The sequence below is a fragment of the Sceloporus occidentalis genome, unplaced genomic scaffold (genome assembly GCF_023333645.1).
Source record: "Sceloporus occidentalis isolate IW3139 unplaced genomic scaffold, rSceOcc1.0.p SCAF_18, whole genome shotgun sequence".
Classification (NCBI taxonomy): Eukaryota; Metazoa; Chordata; class Lepidosauria; order Squamata; family Phrynosomatidae; genus Sceloporus; species Sceloporus occidentalis.
Genome location: NW_028316998.1, coordinates 14,378,974 through 14,402,597, shown reverse-complemented (window position 1 = coordinate 14,402,597; position 23,624 = coordinate 14,378,974). Strand labels below are relative to the sequence as shown.

The following is a 23,624-nucleotide window of genomic DNA, read 5'->3' as shown; positions in this document are numbered from 1 at the left end:
TTTGAAATATGTAAACTGCGTTAAAACAATCATTTCACGTTTTTATCCCACGTCCTGTTGTAGTGAAAGCGTTTTTTTACACCAGTAAGATTTACTTATTCGTTGCTTATCTTACAGGTTATGCAATAAACTGCAGTTTAAGAAATCTTATAATGACATTGTTTCGGGTGGCAAGATAATTATTGTATCCCACTAATACAGACACACACACACACATATATATGTGTATATAGAGATATATATATATATATATATATATATATATATATATATATATATATATATATGGTTTTCCCACTCATTTATATTCACCAAACGTGTATTTTAATAAACATTCGTTAAAGCAGCAGTACAAAGTATGTGTTTAATGTCTCCAAACTTTGAATAGAAAATGAGACCCAATAATTCTTAAATAGAGCAGTGCAGTAGAATTCCATGGGTCACATCATGATGGGTTATGCACAATTATGTATTTTATTGCGTAAACCCACACGGATGCTTCCAGTTCCTAATTCCCAGCTGACCTCCTGGCACTCAACTGGTTAAACGTGATTTTCTCTTTTATTAACTCTTATTTAGTGATCACACAACTGCAGTCTACCACGAATAAGTTACATAACTCACTCCCTTAAACGGTGGACTGCAACTCCCATCATAATAAGTCAGTAACAAGGGGAAACGTGGATCTTAGTAACCGGTGTTTAAATGTTTCCAGTAACTGCCATCTATACTGATTACCACCACCTTTATAAATGATCGGTAATAAAATTAATGGCAGTGGGGTCCTAAAATGGAGGAAAAGGGGGAGGGAGGGAGGGTACTGGTGTTTGTGTGGAGGCTTCTGTTGCTGTAAATCTATCGACCCAACAGACTTTAAACATAGCGAGCGTGTTAGCTAAGCGAATTCCAGCGCTACTGCGCATGCGCGCACAGGTAGTAACCAGTTCTTTATGAGCAGGTGAGATGTAGCTCGGCAGGTAACAGAAGGAATTGTTTAAGCTGGTCGCATCAACAGGAGGACCCCATCAGAGAGGGATCAGTGGATGTCCATGCTAGCCATAATGGGGGATTGGCAGGTGAGGTACCACTCCTGTCCCGTTAACGTGGAACAAGAGGTGCAAATTTAAAGTGACCTTTGCAATCCCTATAGGTTATTTTGCACCCACGGCTATAAATCAGCCCATGAATCCTATAAGGACCGCGTTTAATATACAACAGGCTTTGCCTTAAATCCGACTGGGTTATATTCAGGGGTGATTCTACACCTGTTAGCAAAGGATATAACTTGGATTTCCTAATGAAGACAGGCAGGAGCTGGCTTTAACCGCCCAGGGACACTTAACGTAGCATTATAGCCTTCAGGTAAGGGCGACTTTATCCAAGCTTATGATGACACTTCGGTATTTTATGCAGACAAGGGCCCTGGTGACTACATACTTTGCAGAAGAAATCTATGCGTGTGTGAAATGTATATATTCTACACTAAGCACACACTCTGTATTGTTTATGTTTTATGGTGTCTGCACACAGGTCGGAAACAGGTAGATAATCTAGAAAAAGTAGAGTCACCATCGGCAATCCCGAAATAATCGGTTACATTACTCAATAACTAATTTATGGCACTTAATTGTATTTATATGATGTGTGTGTTTACCATCAATGAGCAGGAAAAAAAGTTATTTTCACATTTCTATAAAATTAGAAATCCATACATTTTTAGTTATACAGGTGCTACTTTTGCGGGAGATCTCACTATATACGAACGAAGAAAAATATCTAGATTGTGAGCTCTTAGGGTAACTACTAAAAATGCACTTCGCGTAAATACTTACGTGTCAAAGCGATAAGAGGCAACAGTTACAATTCGCATTACATATATGATTACTGTTTACTGTGAGCTATGGCTAGTATATGATCCAGTATATGATGTATATGATGATACCCTGCATGTTTATTTTCAATAGCGTTCGATGTACCTGGTGCTGTAGCTATGGGGGATCTTTATCTCTACAGTTCTTTCAGAGTAAAACCCCCATTATCCACAACTAGACTCTTTGCAGTTGGGGATAATGGGTGTTTTGGTCTTAAACACTCGGAGAGTTAAGGCAGTTTCTTGATGCAGTGCTTTTACACAAACACCCAAAATGAAATCCAAGCAAGTACCCCAATATAGGTAATAAGTACTGTCATTGTTAATAATTTTACTGCTGTTGTTATTATCTCAATACAAAAGGAGGAATACCCTGACAAGTACATTACATCTAAAGACAAATTAGCTACGGGGCTCAATAAAGATCACGGTGTCCTTGTATATTTAAGAGTTTCACATAATTAGCAGGTCCTACCCCACCCAAAAAATGTTAATGAGCCTTTAATGCTCTGTCTATTGATCTGCTCCCTGGTGTTAAAGTGGTCTTGCACACTGTGTCTAACCTGCTAGCTACACCGTTTGATCCCCCCTGGTGAATATTCACAGTTAGCGGGGCGGTCATGGTAATCTTGTTGATGTTCTCCTGGACCTGTCTGGCCCAGTTGACTTGACGCTAGCTCATGATGTGCCCTCTTTTCAGATTCTCACTCTATTAACATACACCTAAGCATAATCTGAACTCAATTTTAACCTCAATAGCCCAGAAAAAACAACTATTTAGACTAGCCTTAAAAGCAGACACCCAATACAATGAAAAGACCACCTTCTCTTTTAGCTGATACCATCCAAATATCCATGACATTGGTCTGGGTCACAACAAGACTCCCAGTACAGGCTCCAGATACTGATTAACCAATTCGGCGTCCTTATTCACCAGTTAGGCCTGTATTATGATAGCGAATGCTCCAAAAGAGGAGCATGCCTACAGTAAATCCAGATTAAAACTGTCCATTTAATGGGGGGGAGGGGGGGGCTGGGAATGTATCTGTCTCATTCTAAGGCAAATTGCGGAATTGTTGCAATATGAAGAATCAAGTAGTGTTGTAATACATTGTAGATTCCAGATGTTTTCAATACAGACAATCATTTCTACAGGGCTATAGATCTAGATTGAAGCAAGCGCCAAACTGAGTTTATATATCAGTACGCAAAGTATTATGATATATATGTTATACATATATATATACTATATATCATAATATTATATATATATATATGTAAACTGTTATCATAATTAGTTTGTTTATATCTCTATCTATATCTATAGATATATCTATTTATATATATATCTATATATATAAAAGCCGCGTGCGATATTCCTAGAATATTCCTTCGTGGAATGCATAAAGCGATGGAATAAATCTTAAAATTAATTGTCCACTAAAACCTTACAGACACTTGATAAATAATTAAGAAGCAAATTTGTAAAATGTAATAATAAAATAGGGAAAAATAATGCTGAAAGTAAACCTACTGTAAATGCTCTAAAATATTTTCTTTAGACCACCGATTAACTCGATTACTTTGGAGGAGTACAAAAGCGATGCCTGGGAATATTCTAAAAAACGGTTTTGTTTTTCTAGTAACAATGGGTGGCAACCGACATAAAAAGAGGTGAAACGCAATTGTGATGTACCTTTAAGCTACGTGTTGTGCAGGTTGTTGTGGCCACATCGCAGTTGGGCTATTGTTGGTATGTTAATGAGGCGTTTAGGATTGTTGGAGAGGAGCTAAAAAAAGAGAGAGGGAGAGAGAAAACTTTCCACCATTAGAGGGAGATCTCAGTGCACTAAAGCAGTGCCTCTCTCTATCAGACTCTATACCGCTCTCTCACACACTCACATAGGGGATTTAGTTATTTTTGGTGGGGACAAGGAGTAAACGCAAAATCTTCTGCCCAACAACCCATGAAAATGCTCTGGAAACTGACGGATAATATCAAGTACGAGGAGTGTGAGGTAAGAAGCAGAAGTATATTTCCGAAATTTGTTTATTGCCATTATTTGCAATATTGTACTAGGTTAATACTTCTTTAGAACTTGGAGGACCCATGTGTTAACCTGATGCTCTGTAATATTTCGGAACACCTTTCTGTGTTCAGCAATTATATAAATAATTGTGAAACACAGGAGTATTTTCGGTATCTAATATATTATTAAATAAGATGGTGTTCCTTGTATTAATTTAGTGCTTAAAGCTTCGGTTTTTAGTATTTTTTTTGCGCATTATGTTTTTAATTATATAGTGCAATTTTCCCTTATATAGCATATAATTTGCAATGGTGGAACATTCGCAGGTAAATCAGGCTTTGCTGTGCCCATATTGGCACCTTATTTTTATTCTTTCTTTTATGCGATTTTGCTTATTTACTTCGATATAAATTTCATTTTGAAGAAATATATATATAGTATATATATATATATATACTTAAAAAAAAGATGAAAAAGTGAAAAAAAAACTGTTGTCTACCCTAGTAATAATTCCCCACCTGGTAACTAGGTGTTTTGACATTAAGTACACAAAGACTGTGTGAGTACAAAGTTGTAGCCTTGGTGGTGAGTGCTGTCATTAGAGCATGGCTTACAGGCTTGTTATAACATGCTGGCAGCTGCGCTAGGAGGTTTACTGCAAGGATTCTCCAGGTCTTTGGGGTATTTTTTATTTCAGATTTGCCCTTAAAATAATGGGCTATTAGAGATGTGATTAAGTAGAATTCGGTAATACCGATCTACACCTCTGCATTTATTGTTGATTGCGAATGATACATTTTGCACTTAGTTGATTTCACAGTTTTCTTTCTGAACGAAATCGAATTTCTAGGTGATGTGGAAAGTGACTGTAGCCTAGTGCGTGTCTGTGAGAATACCTATGAATTATATATAAGAGTATATAAGTGAGAATATATATGTGTTATATATAATAATACATATGTATTATATATATATGTAAGAGTACATATGTGAGAATACATATGTAATATATATATATATATATGAGTACATATGTGAGAATACATTTGTATATATATATATCTAAAGTACATATAATCATGCTTCATTTGCAAATTCTTTAATATGAGACTGTGTTATAAAGTTGCTGTTTGTGAAGCTCCTTGATAATATTAGTGTTCCCGTGTGATAGATCAAGAGCACCGGGCAAGTTTATTTCACCCAGCTCTGGTTTAGAGCCTGTAACCTGGTTTTCAATGTGAGATTAAAGCTTTATTTTGTTAGGTGTGCATAGCTCTGTACGAACATGCAGGCGGTAGATGACTATTGTTGTTCTAACCCTAGCCAGCTAGGAGCTCTGTAAAGTTGAGCATGTAATATTTTGGAGGAGTTGTTTTCTGGAGTTGTCGAGCCAGTCAGACGGGTTTTGAGTGGGGAGAAAGAGCCAGGATCGGGCGGAAGGGAGGCAGCTAGTGAGCCGGGCTGAGCCAAGCCTTTCTGGACTGGAGCTGTCCAGAGGAATCGGAGGACTGGTGGGACCTTGTCCATTACACATCAAAGCTTATCAGATTTAAGGCAAGGGGTATCCTGCAACTACCACACCAGATCTTCAATCCAAGGCAGGGGACCGAAGCTTTCACTAAGAACCAAGAATCCCTTCCGGGACCTGCATGCTCCTACAAGCTCTGTACTGCTGTCTCCTTGTCTACTGCTAAGGCTTTTCACCCAGCCTTTGTTTAAGAGTCTTCTCTATACCCTCCCTGGTTTGTGCAAAAGGAATAAGAGCTGCTCTGGAAAAGGGATATTTCTGTGCTGAAGCAAAAAAAGAGATAGCTAGGGTTAATTATAGCTGAGGAGTGAATAGGAGATTCTTAGATCCTGCTGGCTTTTGAGACTAATTTTATTTGCTGAAAAAAGGAAGCTGTTTTGGGGGTTGTGGTTCTTGTGGTTGGAGCCCATCGGGCTATGGATCAGGTTCAGAGGACAGGAGATCCGGGCCCCTCGGATACAGACATGAAAAGCAAAGATCTGGAGAGCACAGGCAGTCTTTCCATTCCCAACAGCAAGAGGAAGACGTCAGACATGCCCATGGCATATCCAGGATATTCCCAGGATTCTCAGGTGCCAATTCCTTTTATTCCCCCCAACCCTTCTTTTCTGTCAACTCCTGATCCCCCACACTCTGGAGCTCTTTCGCTTTACATTTAAAACGTCCCCCTTTCCTGTGATTCGCCAGCCAACCCCCTCTCTCCCTCACTCACTTTATGGCTCTCCCTCTTTTTTTCCTCCCCCTCCACCTCTGATTAGATACACTGATTCTTCATTCAATGGACGTCATTTAGAACAAGGCTCTGCCTTGAGTTGCTTCCTCGGTTCATGCTCGATTTCCAGCCATTCTTCCTTTATTAAGTATCGCTGTTATATTAATAGTCATGAATATCTACTATTAGTGGCTCCAAGGAAAACAGCCTGTATCTGTTAGTAGGAAATCTTTGCTCAATTGAAGAGGAGAACAGAGAGGGAACAAGGATTAAGGAATCACAAAAAAAACTTTGCATAAAAAATCCTCCCTGCCAGATCGGTCTTTTTTCAGCATCAAATGAAGAAGAATTTATTCAATTTCTGATGGATTATGGTCTTTGGTTGGTCCAGAAACATCGTTGGTTTTATATTTTTTTACTAATTCTATTCTAGTGCTTTGTGTTTTTTAAGCACCTCTTTCTTTTCCCCTTGTTTGGTATATTCTTTCTGTTTTTCTTCCTTGATTTTAAACATATTCGTCACAGATGTTAGTTCACAGTTTTTCCGCAATGGTGAGTTTGTTTATTGATTTATTTAGATTTTTTTTATTTAGAAAAAAATTTTTTTTATTCATTACTTTTATCGCGTTCTATTCGTTTTATTTTTGCTGCTTAATTTTGTCTCTCAATGAATCATACAGCGTATATTTTCCTTAGTTTTCTTCATCCTCTAATTTTTCGGGTTTTATTGCCACCATTATCCTGAGTGGTGATTTATAATTTATATCGTGGGGTTTTTTTTACATGAAAAAATTATTTTTAACTATTTTAAAGCATATATTATCTGTTTATTCCACGCTAAATTTAAACATATGCTACACTGGGATGTTCACTAATCTAATGAATATATAGTTTTAACGTGTCTACCGGGGTTGTTTAAAATTATGTTTTTGTGTGAATTTGCTATTTTGTATTTGATGTAGTTTATTGTATTTATTCGATCTCTTATAAACACATGTAAAGAAGAAAAACAGCAAGCATCGTGAACACGTTTTTATAGAAGGGGTCATACATTAGGGTCAGAAAATACAAAGAAAATGTGTATATGAAGACAGTTGTCACTAAAATCATAGCAAACCATTATGTTTATATATGGGTTAATACACATACGGGTGTAAGAAGAAGGTCCATGTTTAGTATCAGTACATATTTAAATACCTGCTGGTGGGATTTGAGTTGGTCTAAATATCCTCTTAATTCTACCCAAAAAATCGCGTCACGTATATATATATATATATATATATATATATATATATATATATATATATAATTGTTATTATTATTATTATTATTATTATTGTTATTATTTTTACATTTTTTACACATTGCAGATACACCCGGAATACGCCCATCTTAATGTTTCGGTGTCTTGTCTCTATCTTTTCCAGGATCGCCATGACGGTACCAGTAATGGCACTGGTCGGCTACCCCAGCTGGGCTCAGTGGGCCAGTCTCCCTATGCCAGTGCTCCCCCGCTCTCCCACACTCCCAACGCTGACTTCCAGCCCCCGTATTTCCCTCCGCCTTACCAGCCCATATACCCCCAGTCCCAAGATCCCTACTCTCATGTGAATGACCCATACAGTCTCAATTCCCTCCATGCCCAACCGCAGCCTCAGCACCCAGGGTGGCCAGGGCAGAGGCAAAGCCAGGAGGCGTCTCTTTTACACTCGCACCGTGGGTTACCCCACCAGCTGTCCGGCCTAGATCCACGCAGGGATTACAGGAGACACGAAGATTTACTGCACGGGCCTCATGGACTGAGCTCAGGGCTGGGAGATATTCCTATCCACTCCATACCTCATTCCATAGAAGATGTCTCGGTAAGCAGCTTGGATCACATTTATACCACTAGCAATATTTACACTTAGCTTTCCTTAACATCCCTCAAGATTGAACTCAGTAAAAATGAATAGTTAAATATGTGTTATTCTATCCTAAGCAAAACCAAAACATTACCCATTACAGCTGTGCCCTATTTTAAGCAGCTGCTTTAAGAGGTTATATATGATGAAGGAAGGGGATCTGACATACGAGTCGACAGATCTAAGACCACAGAGAGGATGAGTGGGTTGTGTTATAAATAATCTGTCTATTATAATTAAGGAACTTGTGTGTAGCATCAGTTTGATATTTCTCAATTGGCATATATGAAGGAGAAGGCCATATTAAAATAAATATTCCATTTTTGTAAATCACTAGTATGCGATACTATACAACTTCTATCGAATTAATTATCTTGAAATTATACCAAGATTTAAATTATTCGGGCGTCATTCGCCTATCAATGGATGCAATTAAAATGTTTTCCAATTAAACATGACATTGATAATTTATTTCACAAAACAGTTAAATCCATGTGCAGACGTGTTGTAAACAAATCGTTTGAAGGAATTTCCACATTTATAGTTACACCCTGAATTTGTGCAAAATCAAAAGCCAGCTTGATAGAATATCTGGATAAAAATGAAACTAATTTCAATTTATTAATAACACATAATAATTCCAGAATAGTAGGTCTAGAACATGCTGTAATATGGGTGATGACAGTTTAACGATTACAGTCTCATGTTGCAAAATGACGTTTTACAATGATCTGTAACCCCATTTTTGGGGCATGTGAAACAATTGCCAAAATCTTAAAATTAAAATTACAAACATATTTTTTTTTACTTTTGATTTGCTGGAGGAAAGGAAAATGAGGCTATAAGTTTTGTTTCTTCTTTTAATATAATACAGACATTTAAAATATAATTACCGGATTTTAGTAATTATATGTTGATTAAACAACTGCACAATACAGCAAAAGTTCCTTTTGAGAGAACAAAGGATTTGTAACACTAAGTCATCGAAGCAGCAAGTAATTTAATATTTTACCATTAAAATGGCCTGTCATTCTTCTTTCCATATGATTTTACATTAAATGTGTTAAATATTAATATATCTTATTTGTTACTGGGGCAAACTGAATTTATAGGCGGTTAATTCGAATTAACTTTATTCTCTATTTTTTGCTGATTATATTTATTCTAGGTTGAGGCCAAGCTTTTAAACGATCATCCATAAATGTTTATGAACTATATAATCGATCCCATTTAAAATGTTAAAATAAAAAAATATATATTTTATTCACCTTGTCGAATATAAAGTAAATAGGTGGTCAAATACGTCGGTAACATCTGTAATATAACCTAATAATCAAATAACATTATTAATTGTTTAATTAGAAACCTCTGACATTTCTCTAGAAATAACTCAAATCAAAGTATTATGCCACAGTACATTTGCTTTATGGGTTTAGTGTTCAAGCACAAAGGGATCATATTTCCCCATATACTTAAAACACAAGAACTGTAGTAGTCATTTCTGAACATTTCTCAATTTAATTATGCTTAAATGCAGGAGCACTTTAGGCAAGTTACAAATGAGAGCATTGAGTATAATAAAACGTGTAATAAACCAACTTAGTACCATCCACCCGGAATCATTGAGATCAAGCGCAATTAACAGGAGCATAAATCCACGGCCGAATGGAAAATGTTAACATCAGTATTATTGTTGGACAAAGACTGGGGAGATAACTGGCTTTTAAAAATGACACTACTTATATCTGAGCAGGATCAAGTGGATCAGAACCAAGCCCATTCTATTATGAGCCTAGGCCCCTTGATTCCATTCAGATGTGTTTTAATAGATATTTAGCTCTGATCTTTCCCACCACTAGAAAATAATTCGTGCATTGAGGATAAATAAAAGGACAAGAGTGTTGGGGTTCCATTGCATGTTATTTAGCATTTTGATTTGGTGATCTCTAAGGAGCCATTCAACAAGGCTTGATTTACCCCTAGATCGCACAATTATAAATGCATGGACTTTTATGCATGCTTCAGTTCGTACTATTATCTATTTAACCCCTCAGAAACTAATTCTGCTTGGCTTTGGTTAAAAAACCCAACATATTACAATATATTACATATTACAAATTATGCATTATTATTATTATTATTTTAGCATTAGTCAGATATGGTAAATGAATGTTCCAAGTAGCCTATGTGAATATAATAATACTACTACTAATAATAAGAATAATTTAAACGCTGTGTGACATAATGCTTGCGCATTTCACAAACAGCCTCACATAGCACTACAAGGACAGATAGCTCTCTTGACTACTGATGTGTTTTTCATTATCATTATTATTAAATTATTGACAGCAGACTCCGAATTTCCTCTCGTTTTTGTTATGACAGTGCATTAAAACATTGGTGTATTTTTGTTGTTGTTGCAGCATGTAGAAGATCAAGGTATCAACATCCCAGATCAAACTGTAATTAAGAAAGGTAAGCTATTTTCTCTTGCATTCCTAACAAGTCCTTACAGGCATTTTTCTTTGGTAGTCAAGGCCAAAAAAGGCCAGGATTCGTTATGAAGAATTTAGAACTTGCAGTCTTAGAAAGTGGAGTTAACCCAAAATAATGATTTATGGTGTATTATAGTTTTGCTTGTATAGATAGATAGATAGATTATATATATATACATATATATATATATATATATATATATATATATATAAACCTGCAATACAAATGGTTGAGCTTCATAACACATGTCTGTGTTTGCATTGGATGTGTTTGATTGGCTTTAATACAGCAGTTATTTCTTATAGTCAGGGCATATGGTGTACTCACTGAACAATAGCCAGTATGATTACTTTCTTTGATCGTAAGCTATTGTTAGCAAGACCTGCGGCTGATGAAATAGACTTTAAAAGCAGGATGCTTTTTTAATGAAGATAACCTTGGGCATGTTTATTTTATCAACTGCAAAATTAGATGAGGCCGGTAAAACTAAAAGATTGTAGTTTTTTTTTTAGTTTTTGTTTTGTTTTCTCTCTCTAAATTTTATTTTGAATTGTAATTTGAATTAGAGGAGATGGATCTCAAAATATACTCTTTCCGAGTCAACATGATAATTGGCTTTTCTATTAGTAATCTCAAGAGTTCGTTTAACTCCTATTGTCTCTATTAGCCTCCCCAGAGCTATTAATGTCACAAGTGATCTATCCAGAGATGAGAATCCCCATACGTCTGAATATCCCAAACAAATTAGATGCACACTTCATCTATACCCACATGATTATTCGTTTAGTTACATTGCTAGGCATTTACACATAAGACACATGAATGCAAATGCGACGTCTCAGTGTGTTATATGGGTTCCTAAAACTGGGATATTAGAAATCTCTATGCTGGGTGAGAAAGTGGAGGTAATGTAGAAGGTTTAATAGGATGAGTAGAAGCCAGAATGTTAGGGTTTGTAACAGTTATCTTTTTGGGGGGGTTTTATATATATCGATAAAATTATCCTTAAAAAGTCCACGTGAGAAAAAAGTAAATAATTTGGATGATCATAATGGGAAAAATAATTCTAATAATGCCCATGGGAAATGTAAATTAAATTAGAAAGAGACATTATGACGTATAGCCCTTATGTACAAATAATCGCCCGCAAATGTGTATGGTATGCTATTATTATTTTACACCTCTTATACATGTTTGCTTGAATTGCGAAGAATAGGCATGTATGTATATACATATATAATATATATATATATATATATATATAACTATTTTTCGCAGCATGCTTTCCCTGCTCAATATATATATATATATATATATATATATATATAGCACAGGGATATATATATATATTGAGGATTTGATATTAGCTGTCTAATAGTGATGTTAATATAAACATTTTCTATTTCACACATTATTTTGGGTACGAACTTGGCCATAACTCTCTGCTTCCTCCTATAGAGGGTGAGACTGCACAAGGGGTGCATGGTAGTACCAGGCTATCTAACCTTAATCAGTAATTAAATCAGACAGCATTTTCCCTCAGCAGACTTTGGGAAGTTCAAATGCCACTTTCAGCCTCAACGTGGCGCTTAAGGACTTTTCTCTCCCCTTGTCTTTTTTCTCTTTAAGGTTAACCCTGCTCAGTGCTGGAGTGTATTAACATTACTGCAGATCACTGGCCCCTACATGGCAAATAAGTCTGTCTTGAAGGTGTAGGGGTAGCTAAAAAATATTTTATTAGGAAGCATCTGCCACATCATGCGTGGGATGTCTTATTGATAGAGTGCCACAGTTTGTGACACTGTATAGTTACAACCCACTGTAATCTTTAAGTAGGGTTAATATTAAATGGGTTAAAAAAGACAAATAGATCCAATATAGGGGCTCTTTGAGTTTCCTGGCATCAATGTCATTCCTGTTTTTGCAGGGCCTGTATCATTGTCTAAATCCAATAACAATGCGGTATCGTCCCTCTCTCTCAACAAAGACAATCTCTTCGGTGGAGTACTCAACCCCAATGAAGTGTTCTGCTCAGTTCCCGGGCGCCTATCTCTACTAAGCTCAACTTCAAAGTACAAGGTGACAGTGGCAGAAGTACAGAGACGATTGTCCCCGCCCGAGTGCCTCAATGCTTCCCTGTTGGGTGGAGTGCTCAGGAGGTAAGCTACAGCTTCATTAACCATAAGAAGTTTGGTGTGCGCACTGCGCATGCCCAGAAATGCTGGGATCTTCTAAACAATGGATAGGTAGATGTCAAGATCTATTGAAAAATAGCCTCTGCAGTCAAAATGTCCCTGTTTTTACCTGGTATAACGTTTATTTTTTTTGGTAAGGCCTCTGATAATTCAAGGGTGCTTGATATTGTGGTTTCGGCGTAATACTATTGTGACGAATAAATACAAATGGCACTTGTGAAATAGTTAAAGTACTGACAGCAGTAATTAATCAACACATGACACAATGAGACATGTTTTGCTTTTGTACTTTATTATTATTATTATTATTATTATTATTACTACCGTATTATTAGCATATTATTATTATATATGTGTTATTATTGGCGATTGATTTTATTATTATAGTCAGAATTAGAATGCTGACTTAAATTTCAATATCTAGTTTTCTAAGAAGTATTGGAGACAAGCTCACTTGCTCTTTAATGTGCATGTCAGGACAGTGCATGGGAGGTACCAAAACATGTGATTGGAGACCTATGACTTCATACACATATGATTGCATCATATTAAGATGTAGATTTTTATGCCCTGGTTCGAAGTTTCTGCTAACACTTAAAATGATTAAATGTTGGTGATTGGGGTGACAACATTGTTAAGTAGTTCTTTTATAAATTGTGCTACTATTTGTGAAAAAGACAATTATAATGCACCCAAGAAGTTGTGATTTCTCTATAAAGAGTGATTAGTTAGTTATCCCTGAGGCACTAAGAGGTGATGATGTCAACAAGGCCTTAGTATACAATGAGTGAGTGCCATAGATATTAACAGGCTGTTGACACATGTTGGCCTAAAACCACGCCCCCTTTGCGCCTAACACCCCCACTAGGGTATTATGACAACAAGGCAATATAGGACACTTAGCAGCCAGGGGTCTCTTAATGCATTGGAGGGCAAATGCAATTATTGTTTGCACAATGAAATGGTTAAAAACGAACCAAAAAAGCCCCCATGTCAAGGCCATCCCATCTGCATCAATATTTTTAGTGAAATAAGCCTTATTAATACATTGATATATATATATATATATATATATATATATGTATGTTTATTAAATCTCCTCCAGTGTTTAAATGCAGCAACAATACAGAAATGCAGAATGACCACCTTTCATTAGATTTACACATTGATATAGCTTGTCAGATCAACATTTTAAAATGTAGTAAATGTGGGATGAAATTCTCTTTGAATATTAAAATATATTAATATATATAAATATATTAATATTATAATATTTCGATATTACAATTTTCACTAGCATACACATAGGTTAGCTGTAATGAATTTTTAAGATTGTGTATTTGCTTAGTTTTTAAGATTATAGGATTAGTATTAATACAAAATAAGTGGCAAATATTGAGCAGTTATTATATCAAGCTCAATCAAAAAGGCCATTTGATACAAATTACTTTTTTCGATCTTAGGGTTTATATATAAATGAAGCACATTTTGTGTAACAATATATTGGTGAAAAAGTTAAGCCTGGAATAATGTCATTTGATTTATTGTGAACCTCACACATGTAGGATTTACAGAATACTAACTAGAATTCTAGAAAAATAAAAATATAACCCTATCAGCGCTAAGAGAAACAATATTCAGATGTTGTTCCATGATCATTTGACATGTAACCATATCATTGTGTCTTTTGTTTCACAAATGTGCCCAATTGTTTAATATTATAATATTTCTATTTCTCTTCTGTTGTAGTCAGATAATCTAAAAAAATACAAATATATTTAGTTAATATATAAATTTCAATATCCGAGTGGTGAGCAACACACAAACAGTTTAATTATCACTATATCCTGCCACACATACTCCATTCCAATTTCCTAACTTATCTAAAAGCCTTCTCCCCGAGAGTAATCTGATTTTTTAGATGTCCTTTAGACAAGAAATGAATGTCATGTTCTAACTACACCACCAGTAACTATGGGATCATTCATGCATTTCCGTAAATTACATGAATGAAGGGGTAAGAGGAGGATTCATTTCCCTGGGTCAGAATAGGTAACTTTTTTGAGCAATGGCGATCTTGGTCTAAAGCCATGTCCACACATTCCTGTTCCTAGCACACCAATTAGATGTGTGCCAATGCATTTGCGACCTATATGAAAGTTTTCTGGATTTCGGGAGATGTATCCACATGACATCCACTAGTTTCACTGAGGGATACGAATGAACGCGTGACTGTAAAGTGGTTCTGGAGAATTAATGATCTAATGGAACCTGGGCTTACAATGAACCTGTTCCACTGATTTTATGATCCATAATTTAATAGAAGGTATATGTGAACCTTGTTTGTTTTAAAATCGCAAATATTACCTTGTATAGTGAAATATAATTTATATTGGTATATAGCACATTATTCTCTTAATATAATGTCAGATAATATAATACAATATGTATCAAGTAATACATCTTATAGGAACATATTTTATAATTTAATGTATGTGTTGTAAAATGCAACACTATTTCAGGACATAATTTAACTGATTTGATTTAACATATTCTGAAAATGCAGTTTTGCAGTGAACGGTTGACGATAATCCAGTCTTTTGTTTCTATATTTGATTGAAGGTTTTATGCATTAATTATAATATTTTTTAACTTCTTTTCTTACAGGGCAAAATCCAAAAACGGAGGGAGGTCATTGAGAGAAAAGCTAGATAAAATAGGTTTAAATCTCCCAGCAGGGAGGCGTAAAGCTGCTAATGTCACATTGCTCACTTCATTAGTGGAAGGTAAGTAACATCTATGTGTGTTTCTTCTATCACATCTTCCCATCAGCTGTGACCAAAACGACTCTAATCGTTCTTGATTGCCCCCATTCCGTGCTCTCAGACGAATTTGAGGGGAAGAATAAACCAATTCAATATGATAATAGTTAAATACTTAGTTTTAAAGTTGTTTCCATTCAAAACAATGCAGTAAATCATTTAAGCTGGGCTGCCATCTGTATAGAAAGAGTGCCTGACCATTACTTCCTGAATTACTTTGGGAATGCTTGACCTATGCCAGAGGGAACATTATCCTGCTCGGATCTGACTTGGTCTGACTGCTGCTTCTCATTTGCAGGGTATTTATGTAGCTACACAACAGTGTTATATCACACAGAGATACAAATGTGTATCTTGAAATATAGCTGATACACAGCGTTAAATAACAGGGATAGATGTGCAAGAAAATATATTTAATATATTCAGCTTTGTTGATATGGAGATTCATAGAGTTAAATCAATAGTTGCTGATATGGGTTCTAAGGGTGGAAGGAGCAGAGTAACAGTCTTTAAATATAAAGCAAGTTGTATTCTTGCAGCCATGTTTGTAAAATAAAATAATAAAAATAACAATTTATTGCTGTTGTATTATTGCTGTCTGGTCTTTATAAAGTATATGTAGAGCAGGCTTTGCAGAGGGTGAGCTAAAGATGGTGTTCTGAGGCAGTTCCTGATGAGTGCTGTTCTTGTTTTGATCTGCTCTATCTTTCTGTAAACGAGCTCTGCGCCCAGTACTTTGAAGCCTTAATTGGCGCATGCGTGCTTCCGGAGTGCAGCTAATAGCAGGAAACCCTGCAGTAAAATCTAACTGCTTCAGGAAATTAAAACCAAAGATTTGGGGGGAAAAATCAACAAAACAGACAGCCTACGTGCACTGACCCTGAGATTCACATAACTAATCACTCTGGGTACATAAAAAAGATAATTTTAAACAGTAAACGTCCTAACTTTGGCCAGTGCCCCATTCTAGAGTTGTAAAGTTGGGGTTGTAGAAAGTACACATTAATATGTATATCCTTTTAGTTAAAGAATTACTTGTGAACGGATCAGTGGAATTGATATATGCAGTGCCCAGGCAGGAGCAGGCATATGTTCTTCTGTAACTAGAAAACACCTTATTTTGGAACGTATTTTTTAATTTGATTTTTTAGAAGAGACAGGAACATTGGTGTTAAAAAAACACTCATAACCATATAAATAGAATTAGCCAGTTTCAAAAATGTTTAAAAAACTTGAATGTAATTTATATTACAGAAATAATGTGTGTATATATATATATATATATATATATATAATTGTATTATCTCCATTTCTTTCTGTATTTTATGCAGTTTCTTGCCAATAAAAGATGCTGTTATTAATAATTGTAATATTTAGGTCATACCTTTGCAAAATGACTTTTACTGTGGGTTAGAATACTTGTGTGTGTTTAAAGGTCTGTGTTTAGAAGCAAGACATTCTTCCTATGTTTACACATGACATATGTGTACACAGATGAACATTTCTCTGATGGTTTATTTTTTCTTTCCTTGTAGGGGAGGCTGTCCACTTAGCCCGAGATTTTGGATATGTTTGTGAAACAGAATTTCCTGCTAAAGCAGTAGCCGAATATGTCAACCGACAGCATTCTGACCCCAACGAACAAGTGACTAGGAAAAACATGCTGCTGGCTACTAAGTAAGTAACCCCCTTTAACATGTTCTGAATGTGATTTATTTACGCGTGGCTGTGATTGATGGGGGTGGGACTCGGTGGTTCACCTTTCGTGGCCAAGTTTTAGCGAGGTCATATAATGTAGCATGTATAGGAGCCATTGATGTGAATAAACACATGAGCAATTCAGTTGTATTTAGAGTTAATAATTCACTGGGAATAAATTACTTCCATTATTGAAACGATAAGAAACCACATTTGGATACTTATCTTAATAAACTCGAAATCTAATGTATTATCACAAGTGCATTCAGCTATTTCCTTACCCTCGTTTAGTAGATATTTATATAGTTAGCAAGTATTGCTTAAATGTATACCAATAATTAATTGAGTTGACAAAATGCCACTATGTTCATTACAATAATGTCGTCATAAGGAGATCATATAATGTAGTCATCCATTATACATTCCTGGATAATGTACCTTGGGCTCTTTGCCTTCCACAGTTTTGAACTACTGCATATGTATTTAAGGTTTCCTAAAAAAAAAATCAATGTTTGTTTTTTTTACCATTTTTTATTAAAATTGCACGGAGAAAAAAACAAACAAACATTTTTTTTGTAACTAAAAGTTACAAGACTCTAAGTTATAGAGTCATGCAGATTTTAGAATGACCCCAAATTATGTTTTTTACACCACACCCCCTGAAGATGATACACTGGATAAACAGGGCATAACAAGTAGAGCACAGCATAACAATTAGACTGAAAGATCCCCAAAACATGTGAAGAAACCTCTGCTCAAAAAAGCTTACAATCTAGAATATGTTAAATAATTATACAAGTAAATTATATGCAATATATGCAAGTACATTATATGCAATAATTATGCAAGTAAACTAACTGTATTATTGGGTTTTGTTTTCCAGACAAATTTGTAAAGAATTCACAGACTTGCTGTCTCAGGACAGATCTCCCCTGGGAAACTCTAGGCCATCTCCCATTCTGGAACCAGGTATCCAGAGCTGTCTGACTCACTTCAACCTCATCTCTCACGGATTTGGCAGCCCAGCAGTATGTGCAGCCATCACTGCCCTCCAGAATTATCTCACAGAAGCACTCAAAGCTATGGACAAAATGTACCTCAATAATACCAACCCCAACAGCCACACAGACAACAGCAAAGGAGGGGACAAAGATGAAAAACATAGAAAATGATCTTCATTCTTACACCCACCATGATGTTCTGCCCACTTGGTCCAAGAGAATACTTTTGCATTGACAAACCCTGCTCCTGGTATGGCAGACTGGTCTGCTCTTAAAAAAATTATCCCAAACATCTTGTTTGTCTCTTTAATTCACCTTTGGATTCTTAACAGAACAATTCTATGGATGGAACCAGTAAATTTGTTCTGTCTTTAGTGTACAACTTTTTGTAAGAGAACATTTTTTTTTAAAGAAACAAGATAATGATTAAAAAAATTATATATATATATATATATAAAGAAGAGCCAATGGACTGAATCACCGCCTTCCCTTACAGTGCTACAGTTTGTGAGGAAGCTGTTTAAAGAAAGCACAGAGGAGAACACTTATCAGTATTGTGAATAAACTTGAACACAAAATAATTGCAGTTCCATGTCATGTCTTCAAGTTGTACCTTTTTTTTCCTCTAAAGGTAATTTAAAAACATTGAACTTTCTTATTTGGACAACATTTGCAGTCAATATATAAGGGAATCAGTGTTTATGTATATATTTATTTATGTGTAATTTAATGGGGATTGTAAATATGGTGCGTCTGTTAAAGCTTTTTTTAATATTTATCTGGTGATCTCGTTTACCTATTGTTTAGTGGGTTTGCAATCTATCCCCTTAGGTTTTTTTCACGTGGTTCTTAGTACTTAGGAAGCAGAACTTTGGGTTTCTTTCTGTGGGATTCATAATTTTTAGCCCTGTTGTAGCATGTTAATACAACAATGAAGCAGCAGAACAAATAAAGACAATAAAAACGAATTTTTTTATATAATTTAGTATTACAACCAGTCTTTTTTTCTCAGAAGGAAACAGAAAAAAGTTCATGTTATCAGAAAAAATTCTTATAGCTTGGAACCTCCTTATATGTTGTAAGATTGCCAGCCTCAATTTACCTTTAACCTTTTGATTGCCAGAGGGGTTGAATAAGGCCATCATACCACTGTTTCACCTCTGACAATTAAAGGGTAAATTCATCTATACAACAATTAAAATTTAGGTTTTTTATATGTAGAATTCACAAAAAGACACTGAAATTCAAGGGATAATCCAATGGCTATGCTGGGATCTGTGGTAAATGCTTTGTGGTGACTTGTGCTGGCAGGCTCCTCCATGCCTGTCAATGTATTATAGTCTTTTGTTGCCCAGGTGAATAAATATTTGATACGTTTTATGTCGATTTTTTTTATTCAGTGGCTGTCTTTACCCTGGCGTATTTTTGTCCTTGGCAGTATTTTTTATTCAGTATGGTTACAGTAATTGAGTTTAACTCTCCCTTGACAATTGCTCCTTGCAATAAGCAGCTGAACCCATTGTTTCCCTCAAGTATAATAAAAACTTACTTTCAACTTGGAGTTCAGAGCAGGGTATCATTCTGATATTTCCACTGAGTCTGTATTCAGATAAATGACACATTAATACACAATTGTGTTTCATTTTGGAGGTAAAAAAAATCTTGTTCCTATGCTTGAGGACTGACACAGCAAGCACACTGGACAGTTACAAATTGACTAGTAAACTATAATAAAGGGAAATGTATAAAGGGGCATTTAGTGCAATTTATATAGTTCAATCATTTGGGTTTTTCATCTGTTTTCAAAAACTGAGATGAATCCAATAATTTTGGTGTGAGTCTGGGCAATGCTTGGGGATATATTTGATGATTGCTCAGGGAATGAACAGCGTGGGTTACTGGAAACTGTTAATATTTGTCTCTCAAGCCTTCCAGCCTTGTAAATGAGATAAAATGCCATTTAAATATACACATACAAGGGTGTGTGTCTGGGAAGATGTATGTGTGAGTTACAGTAGAAAGAGTTAAACAAAAACTGAAAATGCAATCTCTGTTTTTGTTTAATGTTAAAATGTAGCCCTGCTGAAGAAATATTGCTGTTATAATTGCTATTATTATTATTGTTATTATTGTTATTATTGTGTTTTTTCCTTTTGAAAGTGTATTTAGATAGACATAAGCTAACATGTTTTTACATGAAAACGAAATAGCTCAAATAATTCGTTATTTTTTTCTTATTTTCAACTTTAAAAAAAAATGTACTTGAGAATCTTAGGCAAACATGTATAAAGCTTATGGTAAGTTGTTTACAATAGAGATGCAATATGAATTAACATTTCCTCATGCTGTTTGACGTTTGGCTGAGCTGTTGAAGCAACACATTAGATAAAGAGCAAGATGTTTCATTTTGCTCTGGTAATCTACTTATATAAGTCACTGTAAAATCAATCTAACCAAGCTGAAGGGACTTGGACTATAAATTCTATTTTCACCAAGCAGGCAGTTCATAACAATGCTAGATATTTAAATATAAAATGGATCAAGAAAATGCTTTAGCTGCAGTTGTTTTTAAAGCTCTTATTTATTCTTATTTTTGTAGAGAACCCGGTTAGCGATAAAGTAAATGTAACAAAATAATGAGGTGAATGAACCATAACTGTGCATATTCTTGACATAAATGAAATACACTGTATTGAAGCAGGTGAAGTGAAGCATTGTCTATCAGGGCTGTTTTTGTTGGCTGCATCTCAGATTGTGTGTGGGATCCTATCCTCAGGGCACTATAGTATTCATAAACTGCTCATTCTGCAGCAACACATAAATACTCATTTTCAAAGCAGAGCAATCGTATTAAACACTATTCATTCTCATACGGATTTATAAAAGTTTAGGGGCTTTTTTAAGCGACTACGGGATAAGCGTGTGTGAATGGATAGTGTATAAATCTGAATCTATTTTATTCAAGTTATTTATTCAAATTTACAAGATACATGCCCTTTTAGTACGTATAATTGTATGCAAGATTGAATGCAAGATATAATTGTATACAAATCTGATGAACAATGCATATATATATATATATATATGCTGTATATGTATGTATTTTCATATATACACACAAATGTATAAGTCATATAATTTTGACTATATTCTAATTATTTGTGTTTGTTCACTCCCCATCGAAAAAATGCATGCGACTTTATATATCGATATATCTATATTTATAGATACATATCTATATCTGTCACTATCTATCTAGTCAAAATGTATGTGATAGCAATAGAATAGTGGAATCTTCCAATCCCCTAAATGTAGACTTTTAACCCCTCTTTTACTCCACCTACCCCCCTCCCATTCCCAACCTCCACCTAGACCCTCTTAAAAAAGAATCGAATATTAATATAATTTGAGATTTAACTGGTGGAACAGCCATCGGGATAGCAATGCCCTGCAGCTGAAATAATATTAAAAATAGAAGGGATTTGACATTTGAGAAGTCAGTGGCTTGAAATACCCAGTTGTATTTAGCTAATTCAGACCTTAACCTCTGGTTTCGAATAAATCAATTACAGTCGATTCCACTTCAGTTCAGAAGTGCACGAGATTTTTAGTTAATTGAATACAGTTTATTCATTTGGTATAAATATTCATATTTTAAACTCGCCTGCTTCCGCCAATATAAAATACATTTTTATACTGGATGAAGAGGAAACCGTGAAGTGGAACCAGATCAAACTGCACAATCGTGCCATTTTCAGTCCTTTGTGATTCCCAGATGCTTTTTTTTTTTGCTATGTTTTTTTTTTATTTTGGAAAAAATAATAGCAAAACCATGTAAATCTAAATAACAGAAAGTTTTGGTGCGAGTATCCTAAAAACAACCAAGGTTTATGAGACAGGCTTCGTCTATTAACTTACAGGCAAAAGCCTACATAGGAAATGAACACTGAGGTGTAGAATCATAGATGAAATGACACAGGAAAACTAGAACGTACTAAAGCCTCAGTCTTATTTGCATTATATCCACCATATCAGGCACTCAAATGGTTAAAAGAGAGAGTTACTACGCTCAAGGAAGGAATCAGAGTACAAAGAGAACTATATGAAAGTAGCCAGAAATTTTAACCACTTTGCTTTGCACTGTAAGGAAGATTTATTTTACTTAGAAGGTGTTAGATAAACAGAACAGCTCACCATCAGAAGTGGTAGAGGCTAATACAGTAAGGGGATTTAAACATGTTGGCATACAGCTATAAGACAAGATCAAATGCTGAATAAGGTCTGAGTCTTCACATCAGGAAAAACGAGAAGACTAGATGGGCTTTATCTGATCTGTTGTCAAATTCTACGTTTCTACATGTGCTATAACACCGACATGGTTAACGTTTTAAAGCTACACTGTTGTTAAAGCTCACAGCCAATAACTATTCTTATGATCACTTAGTACTCCTTAGATTGAATACTTGTTTGCTAATTGTATAAACCTGTATGCCTTATCTAACGGAAATGGATGTATACAATTTTAATATGCATTGTTTGAAGTGTCCTGCTGATAGTGATTTAGCGCTAGGAAAGGGGGTTAATTAACGTCACTATCAATCACTAATGCTTTCCTAACGCGTCCAAAGAATAATCGAGTTCTAGAGGTCTGCATCTGCCTCTCCAGGTTAGATTCCCATCCTATGTGCTCCAGATATTGGCAGTCTCCTCACGTATTGTGCTGAATTGTGTGTGTGTATGTGTGTGTGAGTGTGTGTTATTGGCATATAAAACATGCTCCAATCGTTATAGACCTTGGCTACAAGGGGAATTTCAATCATAAATAACACATGTAGATTTTTTTCTATTGGAATTGCAGGTGCAAGGCAAGATGCTACAAACCACAGGTCATTTCTCTCCCGTCCCATTGTCTGTGCACTTTCCCCATTGTTCTACCAGTTCTATCAATTACAACTATATGAATAAACAAGAATAAAGGGGGTGATAAATGTTAGATTTTAAATTAGCAATTTCACACCATTGCACTTGTAGGAATTGGGAGATTTGGGGTTTTTACCAAAGTGAGACTGACAATCCATCAAGCTATATATTGCCTCACTTGGTGTAAGTAGTCTATAAAATCACACACACATTGTATTGCTTGACAGAGGGGCATCGGAGCCCACCTGCTTATTTTATTATTATTTTTTTTGCTACTTGGAAATCAGCTGGGTCGGTTTAAAGTCCCTATAAGAAACAGGGCAGTGGCAATAAAAATCTTGAAAAAAAAGGTGAAAAGCAATGTTGTAAAAGTTTTAGAAACTTAAGTGTGACACGGTGTCCTTAAGGCATATACCTGTTATCAGGTTCTAAACAGCTGTGTCATATA

The 23,624-nt window shown here is 35.3% G+C and overlaps 1 protein-coding gene across 3 annotated transcripts; it reads left to right on the top strand.

Annotated features, from left to right (window-relative positions):
- Nucleotides 1–1,043: 1,043 nt before the first annotated feature.
- LOC149302685 (transcription factor AP-2-alpha-like) lies at nucleotides 1,044–18,427 on the top strand. Of its 3 annotated transcripts, XM_089482212.1 has the most exons (8): nucleotides 3,835–3,888; nucleotides 6,666–6,692; nucleotides 7,568–8,002; nucleotides 10,468–10,519; nucleotides 12,468–12,699; nucleotides 15,403–15,521; nucleotides 17,093–17,234; nucleotides 18,139–18,427. In XM_089482212.1, exons 1-8 carry the CDS (start codon nucleotides 3,838–3,840, stop codon nucleotides 18,425–18,427), a joined length of 1,347 nt encoding a protein of 448 aa, XP_089338338.1. In that variant the 5' UTR covers nucleotides 3,835–3,837. The 3 variants fall into 3 exon arrangements, with proteins under 3 accessions (XP_089338337.1, XP_089338338.1, XP_089338336.1); XM_089482211.1 differs by lacking the exons at nucleotides 3,835–3,888; nucleotides 6,666–6,692 and adding an exon at nucleotides 1,044–1,076; XM_089482210.1 differs by lacking the exon at nucleotides 6,666–6,692 and having other exon boundaries at nucleotides 3,838–3,888.
- Nucleotides 18,428–23,624: the final 5,197 nt, after the last annotated feature.